General features: G+C 36.6%; 1 protein-coding gene across 1 annotated transcript in view; it reads right to left on the reverse strand.

Annotated features, from left to right (window-relative positions):
* Nucleotides 1-1,132: 1,132 nt before the first annotated feature.
* The window catches only part of LOC120779655, a 68,655-nt gene continuing 48,200 nt past the window's right edge, over nucleotides 1,133-21,587 (reverse strand). The window contains exon 5 of the mRNA XM_040112013.1: nucleotides 1,133-3,241. Within this exon, the coding sequence (XP_039967947.1) occupies nucleotides 3,141-3,241 (101 nt within the window). The 3' untranslated portion in view covers nucleotides 1,133-3,140. The remainder of the gene's footprint in view (nucleotides 3,242-21,587) is intronic.

The following is a 21,587-nucleotide window of genomic DNA, read 5'->3' on the forward strand; positions in this document are numbered from 1 at the left end:
AAAATTCGCGCAGACAACGGACAATGTCTGGAATTTTATTCAGGTCGGTTAGATTGTTTCTATAGGCTGGATCAATTGATTGATCCGAAAACTCCGCTATACCGGCATTTGGGTTCAACACGGCTTGGTCGAGTTGTTTGCCGTGTTGCTGGAATATATTTTTAACAACGTTTGTTATGGTAGCAGTTAGTTGTTCTGCTGCTATGTTGTGCACCTGTGCGGTGTCTTGAGTGCTAGCGGCTGCATTTTGCAGAACCGGCGGGCGTATTAAATTATTCGGATTTGAAATTTTTCTATTTAGATTTTGTTTTATTTTCTTTAAAATATATTTTTTCCTTTTATTTTATTTATGTTATTTATCTCTGGAGAGTCCCCCCGAAGGTGGTGAATCGCAGCTTTTATATTGTTATTTATTATTGGCTGTACAAGCCCGTTATTAAGTGTACTAAAAGGGAATTCCTTTTGGTATCCTTAAATTTTCTTTAAAAAATTTCCCTCTGAATTAAACTGATTGAGTTTTTCTTTTCATGATTTCTTGACAAAATTTGTTCTTATTTTATAACAGATTTTCACTTGTAATCACTGTTTCGTAAATCAACAAAAAAAATTTCCCTATTTTATTACAGATTTTCAATTTAATCTTATCACTGCTTCGTAAATACAGTTTATATACATATACATAATTCTAAAATGTACATACTTAATTTACCAGAAAACCATGATGCACCGGCAAAGTCGATTTCTCCTTTTCTGCTTACTCTGGATCGTCCTTCTGCACACTATTTTATGCACCTTCTCGTTCAAGCGTGGGTTGAGGATAGATGATTTTCGTGTGTCATGTTAACCGGCTTCTTGCTTCGAAAGTTTTTTATTATTCACTCGCGTGTGACTACGTATGGTCACTTACGTTCTTTCGATTTTCGCGACCGGTCCCTGCTCGGGCGCCAGTTTTCTCCCTACGTACTGAGAGGTTTCAAAACAAACAATTTTTGTTTTTTTCTTGGAGACGAGCTCCGTCCTTTATTCGATGCAATGAAAATACCAAAAGCTTCTTACAATTAATACAAAATTAAATTACATTTTGAATAAACGAGGATAAGAAAAATACTCTTATTTTTTCAGTACTATTTAATTTAATTGAAAAGATTAATTTTGACAATCCGTATTTAACAATAAATATGTATGGTAGGTATGTAAAGACATTCGCTACATGCCAAGATACGATCGAATAAATGAATCGTATTCAGATGAAAATTAGACGATGTGCAGAATCCCGGTCGAATTAATGGTTGAACGCCGCATGCAGGATTGTTCCGATTTTATTTGTATAAGCCAGAGTTAATTGCAGCGCGAGATCGGTAACTGAGCTCTATGAGACGAATTGAGCCTACTTTCCCGTTGCCATTCTTTTTGTTGAGTGGGTTGGCGTACAGATGTGTTGAGTTGTGATGTAGTGTCATCAGCTGTGGTGAAGTGCGATGTAGCATTATGATGTGCCAGTTTTACCGAGTAGAGGGGGTGGAAGCTTAACTCATTTAAACATCCTGAGCCCCCTAGGCGAATATTTTGCCTAGTTTTATATACATACAGTTACTCACAAAAATGAGTCTACACCGGAGTTGAACTCTTATCGACTATATTTGAACATAAATTAATTCATTTATTTAACATTAAGCAAAAACTTTTGCAAAAAACTGTAATTATTGACAAATTCAGGTCACAAAATTGCGCGTATACGCTCCATGGAAAATAACTATTTTATCCGCCTAACTTTTGTTTTTCTTTAATTTAACAGGCTGTGGGTCCACCTGCTGTATCTATTACAGCTTGCATCCGCCTAGGCATCGATTCTACTAGTTTTTTGGTAAAATTAGGTGATATTTCGCCCCATATCCTGGTAATCTCCTTTTTAGGTCTTCTTTGGTACGGGGACTGGATTTTTTCAGCTCAGATTTCAGTTCTCCCCATAAGTGCTCTATAGGGTTCATATCAGGTGATTGTGGAGGAGTCTTAAGCTATTTTGGAGCGTTATAAAGCAACCATTCTTTAACTATCATCGCTGTGTGTTTTGGATCGTTGTCTTGTTGGAACCAAAACACTGGCGGAAGCTTTATTTTCTCCATGCTTGTACGTAAATTTGACTTCAGGATATTCAAATAAATCTCCTTGGTCACGTTGCATTCAATAAATTGCATGGTGCCCACTCCATTAGCTCCCATGGACCCCCACAGCATAACTGAACCACCGCCATGTTTCACTGTCCCAACTAAATTTTTACTTCTTAGCTCCGTGTTTGGCTTTCTCCATACAATTTGTCGTCCATCAGATCCCCAAATGTTAATTTTTGTTTCGTCAGTGAACATTACACTTTCCCAGAAACTTAAAGGCTTATCAACATGAGCTTTAGCAAATTCAAGCCTTTTTTTCTTATTTACGATAGAGATAAATGGCTTTTTACGTGCTATCTGACCATGTACATAAATTATTTTTTCGAAGAACACGACGAACTGTTTCAGTTGATATTTCTTTATTTATTGTTTTTGACACTTCAACCGCTAATTTGGGAACACTTATCTTTGGGTTTAATTCCAATTTACGTACAATATTACGCTCATCAACATCAGTCAAAATTTTTTTTCTGCCTTTCCCACCGGAATTTCGCAATGTTCCTTCATATCTCCATTTATTTATAATTTTTTGGACTGTGCAATGGGGTCTACCAATAATTTGACCAATTTGTCTGTACGATTTACCTTCACAGCACAATTTTATCACTAATTCCTTTATTTCAATGGTTGTCTCCTTCCTAGTACCAGCCATGGCGAAAAGAATACACAAAATACAATAAATTGCGTATCTAACGGTAATACAACACAAAAACTTTGAAACGTATTTAAATACGAGCGTGATCACATAACTGTAAAAAGATAACTAGAGATGCCACATATAAAATGCAAATGTATACTCAATTTTGTGACCCAATGTTATCAATAAATTTAGTTTTTTGTTTAAGTATTTGGTTAATGTTAAAGAAAAAAGTTATTTCATGTAGAATTATAGTTACTAAGATTTCTATTTCCAAATGTGCATCAAAAAAATTCATATCTATCCACTAAATTTTCCATAGTATGTGTATTTCTTTAACTCCTGTGTATACTCATTTTTGTGAGTAACTGTATATAATCTGATGCATGTAATTCGGCGTACTGTTGGTGGAGTAACTGAGGCCGCAGAATATTAGCTGTAAGAAGCGAGTTTGGTTTTAAGAGCCAATTGTGTTTTGTATAAATATTGGTGCTTGATGTACTAATTGATTTGGCGTGCTTTGACGACTTACTTGTATTGTACCTATTATTATACCAAAAAAGTGGTTTGCTTTTATTAATTGTATTAGCTGTTATTTACAATTTATTATTTATCGGTTTGGCATATCGGTAGTTTATTATATGCCTTTTCAGTATTATCGGCAATGTTTGGACTTTATTTATACTCGGCTTATCAAGGATAGTAACTCCACGCCTGGCCAGATATGACCGGAATGGGTACTCCTTAGCCCTGGAGTTAGGACTGTGACAATAGAGGGATCTTGCGGGAGAATGGCCGTGAATGGAGAACGGCTTCGATTCGTGGGGTAGAAAATTCTTCATAATTAATTTAATGCTTTGTGTAGCAATTCCCATAACCCACCAATATGAGGAGCGCTTGGATAGATGTTATAAGAGCGACCTTTGCCTTTTGCAAGTGTAGGTGCGTCACTGTATCGCATTGGGAGTATGGTGGTCCCTTAACTTCCTTTGGAGATTTTTTTTATTTTTGAAAATTTATGAAAGGTGTCGATTTTTCGACTTTTTGAAACAATTATGTTATATCTATTATATTCAATGTTTTAGTGCGTGTGCACTAATTTGGCGTTTAGTAGCCCGCCACCGCTCTAGGATTTGTTCAGAATTGTTTTGTTTTTTTTCCATTATTGGCGAAAGCCATCCTGCGGGGCCGAAGGTAGGTAGGTGCTTTTGATAATTTAGAATGTCAGAGGTAACTCAGACCTTGATTTTTATACCAATTTGTCGAGTATTGGAAAATTGTGGCTCTAGTGGTGGTCGTACGACGTACCAGCCATTATTTGATTGAGTAGTTATGGGGGGGAGTTTCCTTAACTTTTGACATTTCCTTAATTGTGAATTAAGGTATTTGTTTTTATTATACTCAACTTGAGTTGGTATGGTGGTGACTACTTCTGTGACTAGTCCATTTTGTGTTTCGCTGTGCAGCGTTTGAGATTTTTGTGCCTTTGAGCAGCATGATGTCTCTTGGCAAATTTTAGTATTTTGGTTTTCGGCATTTCTTTTGTAATTAAACACGTGGTTCTTTTTGTATAAGCACTTCTTTGGGGTGAGATGAGATATGTGCTGTAGTGAAGCATTGAATGGTGTCTTTTTTGACAATATAAACAATTAAATTTGCTTTTGCAATTTGTATATGTATGCGCTTGTGACAGACAATTTGTGCAAAGTCTCTTTGACCTGACAAAATTATTTCGTTCGTTTACTTTTAAGTTTTTAAACCTCTCGCAAGATTTAAGTTTATGCCCTCTTTTACATAGTTCCCATGACGTATGTTTTCGTTGTTCAGATGTGAACGATTGCGTTTTGTGAAAGTTTTTGTTTAAATTGTTTTTGCTACTAACTTGGGGTCTATTTAAGCTTTCATTTTGGTCGTGTTTGTTCTTAGTTTTGATTATTTTTTCTTCTAACCTTTCCGCAATTTCATATTGGGTGGTGAGAAAATCTTTCATTTGTTGCCACGTTGGGCACTTTTTTCGTGATGAGAGCGATTGCTCCCATAGAAGTAACGAGTTTTCTGGTAATGCTGCGGTGCATATGTTTACCAGAATTGGGTCCCAGCTGTCTGTGGGGACATTCAGCGTAGATATAACCGACAAACAATTAGAAACAGTGGATTCTAGTTTGATGAATTTTCCTCCATAAAATGTTTCTGTGTCACATGCGGGCACCTCGAGGTGGATGCCTGAACTTGCCTGTTGACTGCATATTTGTGGCAGCTCTACTCTACTGTGGGGAGTAGGTGCAATTGCTTTTATTAGCTTTAGTTGATCGGAGATCATAGCTTTTGTTTCTTCATACTGGTCCAAGCAGTTTTCGTATATTGCGGTAACCGAGGATTTGAAATTGTGTGTATCTGAATCGTCAGAATCTACTATGGCGTCATGAGCCGCTTGGAGACGAGTCCAAAAATTTTTAAGAGTCCAAAAATTTTTAAGATTTTAATTTTTGATTTCTAATAACGATTCAGAGTTTTCATGAATCGGTGAATAGGCAAATCTAGTGCAGTATCTTAATAAACTGTCACTTTGTGAAATAAATTTTACAACCTGTATTAAGCGTGTAGCTCCAGATGTGTTTTGATTTGTGTTGTCATTAACCATTTTTGTAAAATAATATTATTTATTTATTTTATTTTGGTTTTAAGTTTGCAAATATCCACACTTTTAATTTATAAACACCTTTTACGTCCGTATGTTCGTATTTGGGTACACCCTAATACTTGGACTTGTATGTATGTATGTATGTATGTCCTTATGAAGGTACTTATGTTTTGTGCAATTGAGAGCTCGCTGATGAGATCAATGCGCTATTTACCTAAGTATGCACGAATTGTTTGTGTATTTATAAGTATGGTTATCTTAAGCAATTGAGAGCTCGTTAGAGAGATCAATTCGCTTTTTGTACGCAATCCTGCTTATTTTTGTTTGCCAAACACCAAGAGGTATTGCCGGATAATTGCCAATGTGGACTTTGAATATGTAAATGTATATGTATATGCGAATATGTATGCATATAGTTATTCAATAATTTGTTTATGTTGAGCTGGGTTTTTTTTTATTAGATTTGAACAAATGATGTATGTATGTACATGTCTGTATGCCGGACGCGAAAACTGAATAGAAAAAAATTGTGTTTTCCGTTGTCCTCTTATGTATGTAATTTAATATATAAATATAGCAACTACACTCAGGGGCGTCGCTAGGATCCAGATCATGGGGGGGTAAGTCCCTTTGAAATGCCGACTGATTTCAAGAATTTGCCAATTTAATGTACATATGTATATGTTTATAAATATATATAAAATAAGGATATCTTCATTTCTGATAAGGTATTACGGAGAAGTTGGACAACATAATAGCATAATTCATTATTTTATTCTCAAATAAGTATTGTACATATTAGTATAATCATCATTTAATATGTTTCTCTTAATATAAAATACATATATTGTTCAGCGACGTGTTACGCGGGAAAAAAACAAGATTTTCTTAAGAAATTGAATCGCAAAAAATATAAATTTTTGAGTTATATTTTCACTATGCGATGTTTCAACATTGACCATTTTCCAACAACATCGCGCGGATCGATTTCGTCTACTTTATCCTTTGAAGAAGAAAGCAGCATCAAATAATTCAAACGTCCATCCCCGATTGTTGTACGCAAATCGTTGAAAACAAATTTCAATTTACTAAAAGAACGTTCACATGAAGCTGACGTGACAGGAGCAGTCATTATGTAATGAACAATTTTGTACGCAGAAGGAATGATCTTTCTCAATTTGTACGCTACTATTGAAATGTCATCGAAAGATTTACACTCTTTACATGAATCATAAAAATTTAGGTTTCAGCAAAAATACAATCTAGATCTTAGGTTCCAATTGCACAACAAATTGTATAGATTCTATTGTAATATTACTTCTGTTAGCTGGAATCCTGAACATCTCTTGAATGGGTTTGAAGGTTGACATAGTTTCTTGCAAATTATCTTGAATACAATTTGTGAAATTTTCGAGGACAATTTTGAATTCTTTTCTATAAAATGTCTGGAAATCAATATTACAAGCAGTTGCTGGATTATCGTCATATTTCTTCGGAGCACGGCGTGTTCTGTGGTGTTTCGAAAAGTCATTTTCAGGGTTGATCTGACACTTTTCAGCAAATGCAACTGAACTCGCTAGCAATGCGTTAATTTGTGAATCGTCATTCATTTGTTGGAATGACGCTGATGTGCTTTCAATCAGCAATAATGCGTCAATGACGTTCAATTTCTCGGCTTCCAAACTTTCTGTCAAATTTTTTACTTTAAACATTACATTTTTACAAAAAAATAACGAGCTAATGAAATCAAAATCCAGAATTTTTTTAAGCAGACCAGAAGCTAATGTACGTGTATTGTATGCAATCCTGCTTATTGTTGTTGTTAAACAAAAGGGATATTGCTAGGAAAATTTCTTTTTGGCATATCAAGCTGTATTTATGTACTTGATTTAACTGTTTTTAATAATGCGGCAATTTAAATTAAAGACATGATTTTTTACAGTTTGGGTACTGATTTTTTGTTAGGGTTATAAATAGGAAAAACCGTAACTTAAAACATACATACATTCGCGCCCATTTTGTTATTGGAATTATGTATTTTTGGTTCAAGGATTTCGCGCCCGGCTTGTGTGTTGATTTATTATTTAGTGTTCTTGTCTAGTTTTAAGGTGCTTTACGGGGCATCTCGACAGGATAAAATCTATGTCTTGCTAACTGTATTGCCGTGCCTATTGCCTGTGGAGACACCACATTGCTTATAGCTTACAATATATCGCAAACCAATTCGTATGCCATATATCGTAAGCTATAAGCTGTCACTTCAGCAGTTTGACAGCGCAGTTTTCATTTCTATGAAAATTTCGAAGATGCAACATATCCCATTTGGACATATGCCGACGGCATTTTCATTTCGGTAATATGAAAATTAGAAGAGCGAGTATTAAGACGGTTGTGTTATATTATAAAAATAAGGTACATTTTCAAAATAACAATTTTTCAAAAATTAATATTTAGTTTAATATTGTTAATTTACAGAAAAATTATGCAAATTGGGTTGGGAATAAGCGAAATCTTAAATTTAATAAACTTATACTAGCAAAAATCAAAATATCATTGCTGATTTTAAATTTATTATTTTAACTGGTATATACATAAAATGTATGCCCCAATTATTACATAGTAGTCCAAAAATATGAATTTTTATTTTTCCCAGAAATATATATTTGTTAAAAAAGGATCTTTATCCCTTGTTATTATTTCATTTTTCCCAGAAATACATTTGTAAACAAAAGGATCTTTATCCTTTTTTTATTTTCCACATAAAAGATTTAAACAGTTCAAGGGCTCAAAACATGCGCTCCATCAGCTACCTACCCAAATGCTTCCTTCGCAAATGATAAAATAAATTTTTCCAGAGCTCAAAGCATGCGCTACATCAGCTTGAACCTACCTACGCCTTTGCGCAAATGATTATCTTATGATAACAAATGCCCACATACAGATTTGGCAATGGCAATAGCCATAGATTTGACAGTTAGCAAGCCATAGATTTTATCCTGTCGAGATGCCCCGTTAGAATTTGTGATTTTTTTTTTTTTGTGTCCTGCACTTTGGTTTGGTTTGTTTGCCATTGCACTATGTTTTTTTCCTTTTGGGGTTTGTTCACCAACCAATTAGTTTATTTTTGTTTAAATTTGATTTTTGTTATATTTAATTATTCTTAAATTTTTCCTACTGCAATGTTTGTCACATCATATATATCATACATAATATACATATACGTATATTGGTATGTCGTAGACATATAAGTTAAGATTTTCTTTATTGAGTTATGTAATGTAACTGAACAATAGTGTCTTAAAAATACCCTAAAGTCGGCTATTACACGAAGCAACTTTTGTTGCGGCAACTCTTGGTTTATAGGCGAGGAGGCGAGGAGGAGAGGAGAATCGCGCCGAGTTTCCAGTGTTCAGCAACACGCCAGAGATAAAGAGATGTTTAACTCCTCTCTCACTGGAAGTGAGAGAGCAATTGCTAAACGTCAAAACCTACTGAACTTTGACAGCTAATCGAGTTCAATAGGTTTTGACGTTTATCAATTGGAAACCAGCGATGGCCAGATTGAAATCTTACCAAAAAAATGTGTAAACGGAGAGATTTGTTGCATCGTTCAAGACCACTTATAAAAAATGTAAAACAATGACAATTAAATAAATTTGTGAAATCTAAAGATATTTGATGAAACGTTTTGTAATTTGAAGCATCATAGTTTTATTTTCAATGGAAAATTATTAAAAACATTTAATGATTGAGAGCTAACAAGCTTAAATCCTATTATTGGGTATTGAAAGGACAAAAGTCAGTTGTTATAATATTCTTTAAAAAGATTTAAATAGTTTCTCCATATAATAAATAACCGCTATATAGTTATTTTTATTCATACTAAATGTTGGGTGTTTGAATTTAAATGCCCAAAAATTGTAATTTTGTTCAATCTGGCCATAATGGAAAATGTTATAAAAAACGCTAATTTTGAGGCGCTCTCACACTGGAATAAGTTTAACAACCCTTTATTCCTGAACACGCTTTGTGTTCTTATTCGTAACAGTTCGCTGCGACGTTTTTCGGCATTCGTGTTCTTTCTTTCGTAGTACAGTAATACATAGTTGCATTTGCGTATCTTTTTTTGAAATAAATATTTTGAATATATTTAAAAAATTTAAATCTTTTGGTAAGTAATTTGCAAATATGTATACAAATATACATAATAAATTATAAATAATTTAGAAAATGGAGTATGACGAAAAAATCGAATTAATTAAAAATATTGATTCAGACGATAGTGAAAAGGGTCATATATGTCAAGGTCTGTTATATAATCTTTGTTATAATTTTGAATTATAAACAAAACGTATTTCTTAATTGACAGAACTGATTAATATATGTGATAGAGTGGCCCAAATACCTATAAGGAAAAAGAAACGAGAATGGGTTAAAGTAAAGAGTAGACAATGGGTTAAAGTAAAGTGAAAGAGAATGAGAAAAAAACTCGAACAGAGTTGCGCAACACAAGCTGCTCGTGTGAAGGTAACGGGGCATCTCGACAGGATAAAATCTATGTTTTGCTAACTATCAAATCTATTGCTATTGCCATTGCCAAATCTGTATGTGGGCATTTGTTATCATTAAGATAATCATTTGCGCAAAAGCGTAGGGTAGGTAGGTTCGAGCTGATGTAGCGCATGCTTTGAGCTCTTGGAAAATTTATCACATTGCGAAATGCCGTCGGGTAGGTAGCTGATGTAGCGCTCTTGAACTGTTTAAATCAGTGTTTCCCAAAGTGGGCGATAACGCCCCCTTGTGGGCGTTGCAGGTGTCAAGGGGGGCGGTAAGAGACCCAGAAAGAAAATGGGGGCGTTGTGTGGAGGCCTGGGGGGTGATTTGTTTTTTATGAGCTCTTGACTCTCAACAACAACTTGTGGACATCAACTAATATGAATTAAAAGATTGCTCAAACTCGGTTCTATATTTCTCTCCGCGTAGTTAATATATCTGTCCTATTTTATTGAATATAGAAAAAATGAAAATCATGTCAATCGGTCGCTCCGTTTTATAATGAAAGTAGACACAAACAAACAAATAAAAAGGCAACAGACACACTTTCGCATTTTAATAGTAAGACATAGATTTTATCCTGTTGAGATGCCCCGTAATGGGCGACAGCAAAAGAGAATCGCCCAAGAATTAGCAACAAAAGTTGCTTCGTGTAATAGCCGACAAACTAGCTGTGGTTCAACGGCAGCGGCGCCGGCGTTCATAGTGGCAGAGTTTAGCGGATGTTGAATGGTCAGCAGAATTTACAATATATTGAAGTGGATTATTGTTTATTTTCATTATTATTTGTTGGAAATATATATATACGTGGCAACACTTCCCATCACTATTTTCCGTTATCCTCATCTCTTTTGCATACTACTTTGTAAACCTTTCTTATACTCGCTTCATTTCAGTCTATCACAATAAATCAAACAAACAGGTTATGGGCCCAGGGCATTGCTGTGTGTCGACATTCGCGAATTTGAAATTGTGTGTTAGACTTGTGCGCTCGCGTTGTTGTGTGTTAATATAGCGAGGCTGTGTGTCGGTATTTAAATTCGTAAACGCTAATAATTATACTGTCCGTCGGTGTAATATAGTTTAAAAGACAATGGCTCGTTTTTCCAAATAGAAAAATTGGACGATTCCAATTACGCGTCGTGGTCGGTGCAAATGAAAAGTGTTCTTGTACACTCCGATCTGTGGGGCGTTGTGTGTGGCCGTGAGGTCAAATCAGACACTATGACGATTGCGGAAAAAGCGGCATGCGATGTTAAAAATGAAAAAGCATTGGCTTCAATTTTACTTTGTGTAAAACCGTCACAAATAAACCATGTGAAGCATTTGACAAGCGCATTGGTAGCATAGAATAAGAAATACATCAGCCATAAGGGCCTGCGCGAAAGATTTTATTGTTTAAAAAACTATTACATCTAAATATGCTTGAAGAGAGTGCTATTGCAAATCATATAAACGAATTTTGTGGAATTCGCGAGAGTCTCTCTGAAGTAGAAGTTGAACTTCCAGAGGAAATATTAGTGATAATTTTGTTATCAAGTTTGCCGGCGCAATATGAAAATTTTGTTGTTGCAATGGAAACACGGGACGCATTACCATCATTTAATGCGTTAAAAGTGAAATTACTGGAAGAGGGTGCGCGGCAATGTGCAATTGAAGAAAAACAAGATAAAAGTACAGAAGTGCTAATGCAAGCTAAGACATGCGTATCTAGTAATTTCCAGAACAAAAACAAAGCAAGTGTAGCAAACGGTTTAGAAAACAACAACAAGAACAGTAAAAACGGTAAAAATGCCAAGTGTTTCAATTGCGGTCGGCGTGGACATTTCGCAGCAGCATGTAGACAGCCGAAAAAGAGTGAGTGCAAGAAAGAAAGCAACAGGGTTGAAAGGTCTTGTTTTATGATGCATACAAAAACGAATAACGGAAACGTGTCGGCGACGCATACTTGGTGCGTGGATAGCGGTGCAACTTCGCATTTGTGTTGCGATCGCAGCTTGTTTACAAAATATACGAACGCTAGTGAAAAAATTTGGTTAGCTGGTGGACAGTGTATTGACGCAGTAGGCCGTGGCGACGTTGACGTCGGCGGTACACTGATTACATTGAAAAATGTTTTGTATGTACCAGCATTACAATATAACTTTGTGTCTGTGAGCAAAGCAGTAGAAAGCGGGAACACAGTTTCGTTTGAGCGTGATTGCGTCGAAATTAAAAATAACAAAAATTGCGTGTTATTGAAAGCGTTGAAGGACAATGGACTTTTTATATATCGTGTGATTTTTTAAGAGCTTGATAACTTTTTTAAAAAAAAAAACGCATAAAATTTGCAAAATCTCATCGGTTCTTTATTTGAAACGTTAGATTGGTTCATGACATTTACTTTTTGAAGATAATTTCATTTAAATGTTGACCGCGGCTCCGTCTTAGGTGGTCCATTCGGAAAGTCCAATTTTGGGCAACTTTTTCGAGCATTTCGGCCGGAATAGCCCGAATTTCTTCGGAAATGTTGTCTTCCAAAGCAGGAATAGTTGCTGGCTTATTTCTGTAGACTTTAGACTCTGACGTAGCCCCACAAAAAATAGTCTAAAGGCGTTAAATCGCATGATCTTGGTGGCCAACTTACGGGTCCATTTCTTGAGATGAATTGTTCTCCGAAGTTTTCCCTCAAAATGGCCATAGAATCGCGAGCTGTGTGGCATGTAGCGCCATCTTGTTGAAACCACATGTCAACCAAGTTCAGTTCTTCCATTTTTGGCAACAAAAATTTTGTTAGCATCGAACGATAGCGATCGCCATTCACCGTAACGTTGCGTCCAACAGCATCTTTGAAAAAAATGGCGCTGAAGTATGCCACACAGCTCGCGATTCTATGGCCATTTTGAGGGAAAACTTCGGAGAACAATTCATCTCAAGAAATGGACCCGTAAGTTGGCCACCAAGATCATGCGATTTAACGCCTTTAGACTATTTTTTGTGGGGCTACGTCAAGTCTAAAGTCTACAGAAATAAGCCAGCAACTATTCCTGCTTTGGAAGACAACATTTCCGAAGAAATTCGGGCTATTCCGGCCGAAATGCTCGAAAAAGTTGCCCAAAATTGGACTTTCCGAATGGACCACCTAAGACGCAGCCGCGGTCAACATTTAAATGAAATTATCTTCAAAAAGTAAATGTCATGAACCAATCTAACGTTTCAAATAAAGAACCGATGAGATTTTGCAAATTTTATGCGTTTTTTTTTAAAAAAAAGTTATCAAGCTCTTAAAAAATCACCCGATACAAGAGCGATCATAACAAATGTTTAAGCACAGTTACACAAAATGATACAGAAAGAAATGCGTTTAAGTGGCATAATCGGTTTGGACACGTAAATTTTAATTGTTTAAAGGACATGTCAAGCAACCAATCAGTGTTTGGGTTAAAGATTGGTAAAGTGCCGAATGAAATAGTATGTAAGACATGCGCAAAAGCAAAAATAAATGTGAAACCTTTTCCTCAAGTTTCAGAAAAGCTTGCAAAACAGTTACTTTCTGTAGTGCATAGTGACGTTTGTGGTCCAATAAATTGCACATCAATTGGTGGTTCACGATATTTTGCTACATTCATTGATGACAAATCGCGATACATGAGTGTATATTTTTTAAAAACGAAAGATGGTGTTTTTGAGGCATTTAAAGAATACAAAGCTATGGCAGAAAAGCAAACCGGATGTAAAATTAAAAACTTGAGAAGCGATAACGGTCGCGAATATATATCAAATGTGTTTGATTCTTATTTAAAACAAAACGGTATAATGAGACAATTAACAGTGCCTTATACTCCGCAGCAAAACGGTGTAGCGGAACGTGCAAATAGGACATTGGTAGAAATGGCTAGAGCAATGTTAGATTATGCGAAAATTGGCGAGCATTTTTGGGCAGAGGCAGTGAAAACAGCTGCATATATACGTAATCGAACAGTGACAAAAATTCTCGTGAACAAAACGCCACATGAATTGTGGGTGGGTATGAAACCCAGTGTATTGCATTTTAAAATTTTCGGTTCGACGGCAGTGGCTCTCGATAAAAAACAATCAAAAAAGTTTCACACTAAAGGTTAAGAGTGCATTATGATCGGTTATTCAAAAATAAGTAAGGGTTATCGTCTGTATGATCAAGAAAGCAGAAAAGTTTTTGTCAGCCGCGATGTCATCTTCATCGAAAAGCCTAATGACACTCAACAGGCAGATACGAAACTCATCGAATTCGACGAAGGTGAACTGCAGGGCATCGTGTTGCCCACAGTGCAGTTACATAGTAAAAACAACGATGGCGAAGTAGCAGATACTCAAGTGGTAAACAGCGAAGGTGTAGAAAGTGACCAAAGTGACGACGACACCAATAATGTACGTGATGCAGTAGCGATTGGTCGAGGTAGGCCAAAATTGTTGCATACTGGCAAAAGAGGACGTCCGCGAAAACAATACAATGAACTCCATTTAATGTGTGATGAGTCAGTAGAGACACCAAACAGTGTTGCAGAGGCGTTGAATAGCGATCATTCTACTGAATGGAAGGCCGCGATGGAGAAGGAGTATGCAGCACTCGTAAAAAATGACACGTGGATACTTGCTGATTTGCCACAAGGTCAAAAGGTGATTGGATGCAAGTGGGTATATACTGTTAAACGTGACAAATTCAGCGCCATTAAGCAATTTAAGGCGCGATTGGTAGCAAAGGGTTGCAGTCAGCGATACGGTGTAAATTATTTTGAGACATTTTCTGCAGTCGTCAGATCGCAAATATTCGAATGGTAATCGCATTGGCGGTTGAACATAATTTGTACTTACACCAAATTGACGTGTCATCAGCGTATCTCAACAGTAAATTGCATGACGAGGTTTATATGCAGCAACCAGAGTGTTTCATCGATAGAAGATATCCAGATCGCGTATTGAAACTAAAGAAGTCTTTATACGGTTTAAAGCAAAGCGGTCGTGAATGGAATGCGAAAATAGATTCTGTTCTTCAAGATATGGGATTTAAGCCATGTCCCAGCGAGTCATGTATTTTTGTAAGAAATTCGAAAAATGTATCGAATTTAATTGCAGTGTACGTAGATGATTTAATCATTGCGAGTTCGAATAAGTCTGAACTAATCCAGATCAAAGCCGGCATAGCAAGCAAGTTTGACATCGTTGACGGTGGTCAGTTAACGCATTTCTTGGGCATGGAAATAGGGCGTTGCGGTGAAACGGGAAGTTTGACATTGTGTCAAAAGCAGTACATTTTAAGGTTGCTTAAAGAGTACAATATGGAAGATTGTAGAGATACTACAACTCCATTGGATGCTGGGTTTACGGTTCATTGCAGTAACGAAATGTGCAAGAAGGTCGATAAAGTGCAGTATCAATCAGTAGTTGGCGCGCGAATGTATTTAGCAATATCAACTCGTCCTGACATCATCCATTCAGTTAGCAAATTATCTCAGCGTAATACAGATCCACATATAGGGCATGAAGCTGGAGTAAGGCACTTACTACGGTATTTGAAGAAGACAGCGGATTTTAAATTACACTACGTAAAAACTGGTAAAGATATTGAGGGCTTTGCAGATGCTGATTGGGGTAGTGATCCAACTGACCGTAAGTCCTATACGGGGTATGCTTTCGTAGCAGCTGGTGGTGTATTCTCTTGGTAATCTAAGAAACAGAGCGTCGTAACTCTAAAAGTCTGAAGTCAAATATGTTAACTAAAAATTTACAAAAGTTAAAGCATTTACAATTCTCAAAAGAGATGGGTATATATTAATAGATATAAGTAAATAATTTTTGTAAAGTGTTGAGAAGGAGTGTTGGAAATATATATATACGTGGTAACACTTCCCATCACTATTTTCCGTTATCCTCATCTCTTTTGCATACTACTTTGTAAACCTTTCTTATACTCGCTTCATTTCAGTCTATCACAATAAATCAAACATTTATTGATCAGCAATAATGTCGATCGATTCTGGGAGATGCAGCGGATGTTTGTTTTAACAAATTTCTGTGTGTTGTTGAACTTTAACAACGACATTGTTGCAATGAATGTTGTTATGTTGAAATAAATATTTGTTATATTGACTCTCCCTCCTCAAATTCCTATTTGTCCTCAAGTAGCTTCAAAAGTAGATATGGTATGTTATTAAATTGTGGTTGTACAGATCTAGGAAAATTGTTTGTTTCATTCATGATTTGTGCCGGAACTTTTCTAATTTGTAGGATTAGGTTTTCCTTTGGATTTATACAGAATTTTTGTATTACAAATATTGCTATAATAGAAAAATTATAGCTATACGGTTCGAGGAATCTGTATTTATTTGGTATAATTGTTTCCTATTTTTTATGTTGAGTGCGTGTAGGGATTCCAATGATAGTATTTGAAGACGATCCAATTCAATTGGGGTCATTTGGATAAGTGGTGCTCCGGGTTTCAATATACTTTTCTCCTTGTTGCTGAATTCTTAATTATTTATGGTTATGTTCTCATTCCAATAGTGTACGAGATATGTTCCTTTCGAATGCTGGGTTATATTATTTTGTATTAGACTGCCGTTAAAGTTGTTAAGTAGGATTAAGCTGTTTGTGTTGTTGTTTGGATAAGTGGTGCTCCGGGTTTCAATATAGTTTTCTCCTTGTTGCTGAATTCTTTATTATTTATGGCTATGTTCTCATTCCAATAGTGTACGAGATATGTTCCTTTCAAATGATGGGTTATATTATTTTGTATTAGACTGCCGTTAAAGTTGTTAAGTAGGATTAAGCTGTTGTCAATCTCTTCGATTTCCAGAATATGGTCTGCATTACTGAAATCACACAGCGATTCTTTGCCCTCAACTAATTTAGAAATACATTTTGATTCTCCTAAGTTAATGGCTGTATTTTTTTTTTAAATTTTTGTATTGTTGGATATTTTACAGTTTTTGGTACTTTTAACATAGAATTTTCGGACAAAAATGTTTCATCTGTTTCTAAGTGAACTATTAGTTTATTTTTTACAACTGGTTTTCTTAGTAGATTTTTATAGTTGGTTGCTTCTAATTCTTGAATTTTTACAATGTAAACTATAGCTGTTTTATTATATAAGACTGATACTTCAGCAAATTCTAACATTTCTTCGACTGATAGAGTTGTTATATTATTTTTTTTAAATACTTTGTGGACTTCTTGTAATTTTATTTCGTTTAAAAGTAAAGTATTTATTATATTTTGTTTTGCCCATTGAGTTGCATATTTGACATTTTTTATTTTTTCTTTTATTAGTCTTATTTGATTTTGGAAACTTATTGCTACTTCATTATTAAACAAATTGTCTTTCTTGATTGTATTTTTTGTCATATTTGAAATTGTAGTCAAATCATTAATTCTATTCTGTAGTTGTTTATTTATAATGACCTGATTGTTACTGTTTATATTAAGGCAATTGAGATTGTTTTGTATAAATTTTTTTCTTATTATTTTTATTTTTTTGTTATTAGACACTTCAGTTCTATTCACCTTCAGATTACTCAAATGGGTTGATGCTGATTGACTTCGCCGGGGCCCGAAATATGGTTATCTGTAGTACTAGATTCCAGCATAAGAAGATTCATCAAGCTACCTGGCTGTCTCCGGATCGAAAAACTACCAACCAGAGCGATCATGTTGTGATAGACGGAAGACACGTCTCCAGTGTTTTAGATGAGCGTGCGATCCGAGGTCCTAACATCGACTCGGACCACTATCTTGTTGCAGCCAAGATTCGCACCCGCCTCTGTGCAGCAAAAAACGCACGCCAACAACCACAAGGAAGATTCGACGTCGAGAAGCTGCAATCACAACAGACAGCCGAACGATTCTCTACTCGGCTTGCACTCCTGCTCTCTGAGAGCACTCGTCAACAACTCGGTATAAGGGAACTGTGGGACGGCATTTCAAACTCCTTACGTACAGCTGCAACCGAAACCTTTGGTTTTCGGAAAGTGCAAAAGAACAGCTGGTACGACGAGGAGTGCCGTGTCGCAGCGGAGAGAAAACAGGCTGCCTACCTCGCAATGTTATGTTCGACCACAACACGTGCGGGATGGGATAGATACCGAGAGTTGAAGAGGGAAGCGAGACGCATTTGCAGACAGAAGAAGAAAGAGGCCGAAATGCGTGAGTACGAAGAGCTTGATAAGTTGGCCGACAGGGGTAATGCTCGAAAATTCTACGAAAAAATGCGGTGACTTACAGAAGGTTTCAAGACCGGAGCATACTCTTGTAGAACCCCCAAAGGTGATCTAGTTACTGATGCCCAGAGCATAGTTAAATTATGGAGGGAACTCTTCTCCAGCCTGCTGAATGGCAGTGAACGCACAACACCAGGAGAAGGTGAACCTGATTCCCCAATCGATGACGATGGAGTAGACGTGCCATTACCCGACCATGAAGAAGTTCGAATAGCAATTGCCCGCCTCAAGAACAACAAAGCGGCAGGGGCCGACGGACTACCGGCCGAGCTATTCAAACACGGCGGCGAAGAACTAATAGGGAGCATGCATCAGCCTCTTTGTAAAATATGGTTGGACCAAAGCATGCCCAAAGATTGGAATTTAAGTGTGCTATGCCCAATCCATAAAAAAGGAGACCCCACAATCTGCGCCAACTACCGTGGGATTAGCCTCCTCAACATCCCATATAAGGTTCTATCGAGCGTATTGTGTGAAAGATTAAAGCCCACCGTCAACAAACTGATTGGACCTTATCAGTGTGGCTTCAGACCTGGAAAATCAACAACCAACCAGATATTCACCATGCGCCAAATCTTGGAAAAGACCCGTGAAAGGAGAATCGACACACACCACCTCTTCGTCGATTTCAAAGCTGCTTTTGACAGCACGAAAAGGAGCTGCCTTTATGCCGCGATGTCTGAATTTGGTATCCCCGCAAAACTAATACGGCTGTGTAAACTGACATTGAGTAACACCAAAAGCTCCGTCAAGATTAGGAAGGACCTCTCCGAGCCGTTCGATACCAAACGAGGTTTCAGATAAGGCGACTCCCTATCGTGCGACTTCTTCAACTTGCTTCTGGAGAAAATAGTTCGAGCTGCAGAACTAAACAGAGAAGGTACCATCTTCTATAAGCGTGTACAGCTGCTGATATTGATATCATCGGCCTCAACACCCGCGCTGTTAGTTCTGCTTTCTCCAGGCTGGACAAGGAAGCACAGAAAATGGGTCTGGCAGTGAACGAGGGCAAAACGAAATATCTCCTGTCATCAAATAAACAGTCGTCGCACTCGCGACTTGGCTCTCACGTCACTGTTGACAGTCATAACTTTGAAGTTGTAGATAATTTCGTCTATCTTGGAACCAGCGTAAACACCACCAACAATGTCAGCGTAGAAATCCAACGCAGGATAACTCTTGCCAACAGGTGCTACTTCGGACTGAGTATGCAATTGAGAAGCAAAGTCCTCTCTCGACGAACAAAAGCTAAACTCTATAAGTCACTCATAATTCCCGTCCTGCTATATGGTGCAGAGGCTTGGGCGATGACAGCAACCGATGAGTCGACGTTACGAGTTTTCGAGAGAAAAATTCTGCGAAAGATTTATGGTCCTTTGCGCATTGGCCACGGCGAATATCGCATTCGATGGAACGATGAGGTGTACGAGATGTACGACGACATTGACATAGTTCAGCGAATTAAAAGACAGCGGCTACGCTGGCTAGGTCATGTTGTCCGGATGGATGAAAACACTCCAGCTCTGAAAGTATTCGACGCAGTACCCACCGGGGGAAGCAGAGGAAGAGGAAGACCTCCACTTCGTTGGAACGACCTGGCTTCGCTTGGAATATCCAATTGGCGCCACGTAGCGAAAAGAAGAAACGACTGGCGCGCTGTTGTTAACTCGGCTATAATCGCGTAAGCGGTGTCTACGCCAATTAAGAAGAAGAAGAAACCGTTTGTAGTTTTAAAATCTCGTGTTTCATCATTTATATTCCATGGAAAAGGATCACCACTCAATTGAAACATATCAGTTGTTGATTGACTTTCTTCCGCATCTTCTGATGAAAGAAAAGTTGACGACGTTTTGTTTGTATTTGTATCTTGCAATAAAGGAGGATTCGATTGTATTTCTTTGGTATCTTGTGCTTAAGTGTCATCTAATACCGGCTAAAAACCAAAAAATCTTTTAGCCACGGACGTTAATTCTTTCATATTTGAAATTAAAATTTTCCCTGATTAGACAAAAATATTAAAAAAAATTAATTCTCAATATTTCAAATACTTACTTTCTCTAAAAGTTCAATTTATGAGAAATTATTTTTAATCTTCTTTTTAGAGTTATATTTCAAAAAAAAACACTTGCAAGTGTATCAAAGTACTTACGTCTTATGAACCTGATGCTTGCTGGTATTCACTTACAAGTTTTTCTGATCTTGTCATAAAATTAGATATTTTTGGAATTTCATTCAGTAGAGTTTCTTGTTTTGATGATTTTTCTAATTTCCTTTTACGATATTCCGCACCGCTTAGTCTTTTTCGATAATCACTCATTGCTAATAAAAAAATTAAATTCAGAGAACCTCGACAACTTAGTTAAAAAAATGGATAACTCAAAGTAATAATTGCATTTTTCAATGGTAAGAAACACAATAATAGTATTATGAGACTTTTACACTTGAACGGCTTTCATAAAACTGAAATAGTTTATGCGTCTTGTATACAGCGCGATGCTTAGTTTTATGCGTAAAACAAAGCAAATTCAAACCTCTGTCAATACATACTGCGCGCAGCGCTCTTGTTTCTATCAGACGTGACTTTTTTTTACGAATTAGGGTTGTCTACAATAAAGTGAGTTAATTCAAGTGAAAATGGGCCGTGATAAGCACTGTACTCCGGAAGAACGACACAGAATGCAGGTGGACTGCAGAATATGGAGAAATCTGGGAAAACTGTTGCCGAAATTGCTGTTTTATTGAATTGTTCCCGGAAAATGGTTTATAATGGCCTTAAACTCATTAAATCTAATGAGATCTATTTGATCAAAAACAAAAAAAACTGCAACCACCGCGAAAGACAACAATTACTGAAGATAGAGCCATAGTTCGGAAAAGCAAGGTCGACCCGTTTAAGTCATCAAGACAAATAATGCATGAAATCAATGACGAATATGGATTAAATATATCGCGGAAGACTGTTGGAAGACGTGGGCCCAATTATTCGCATTAACGGAAAAATGGATCGGTATCAATATTTAGACATATTAAGGAACGAAGGAACGCGCAAAGCCCTGACCTTAATCCCATAGAAAACCTATGGAACGATGTTAAAATTAAAATTGCGGCTAAAAATTTCTCAAATTTTGAACATTTATGGGAAGATATTTAGGAAGCTTAGTACTCCATCCCAAAGGAGAGGTGTGAGAAACTTGTAGAAAGTATGGTACGCAGATGTAATGCCGTAATGCAAAATCGGGGATATAGTACCAAATATTAGAAACGTAAATAAATTATGGAGCCAAATCGTTGATTAAATTTCACATAATTTTTGCAGGTTTGGTAAATTGTGCTATTTGAATGTCCAAGGCATTTTA

This window comes from Bactrocera tryoni, unplaced genomic scaffold (genome assembly GCF_016617805.1).
Source record: "Bactrocera tryoni isolate S06 unplaced genomic scaffold, CSIRO_BtryS06_freeze2 scaffold_11, whole genome shotgun sequence".
Classification (NCBI taxonomy): Eukaryota; Metazoa; Arthropoda; class Insecta; order Diptera; family Tephritidae; genus Bactrocera; species Bactrocera tryoni.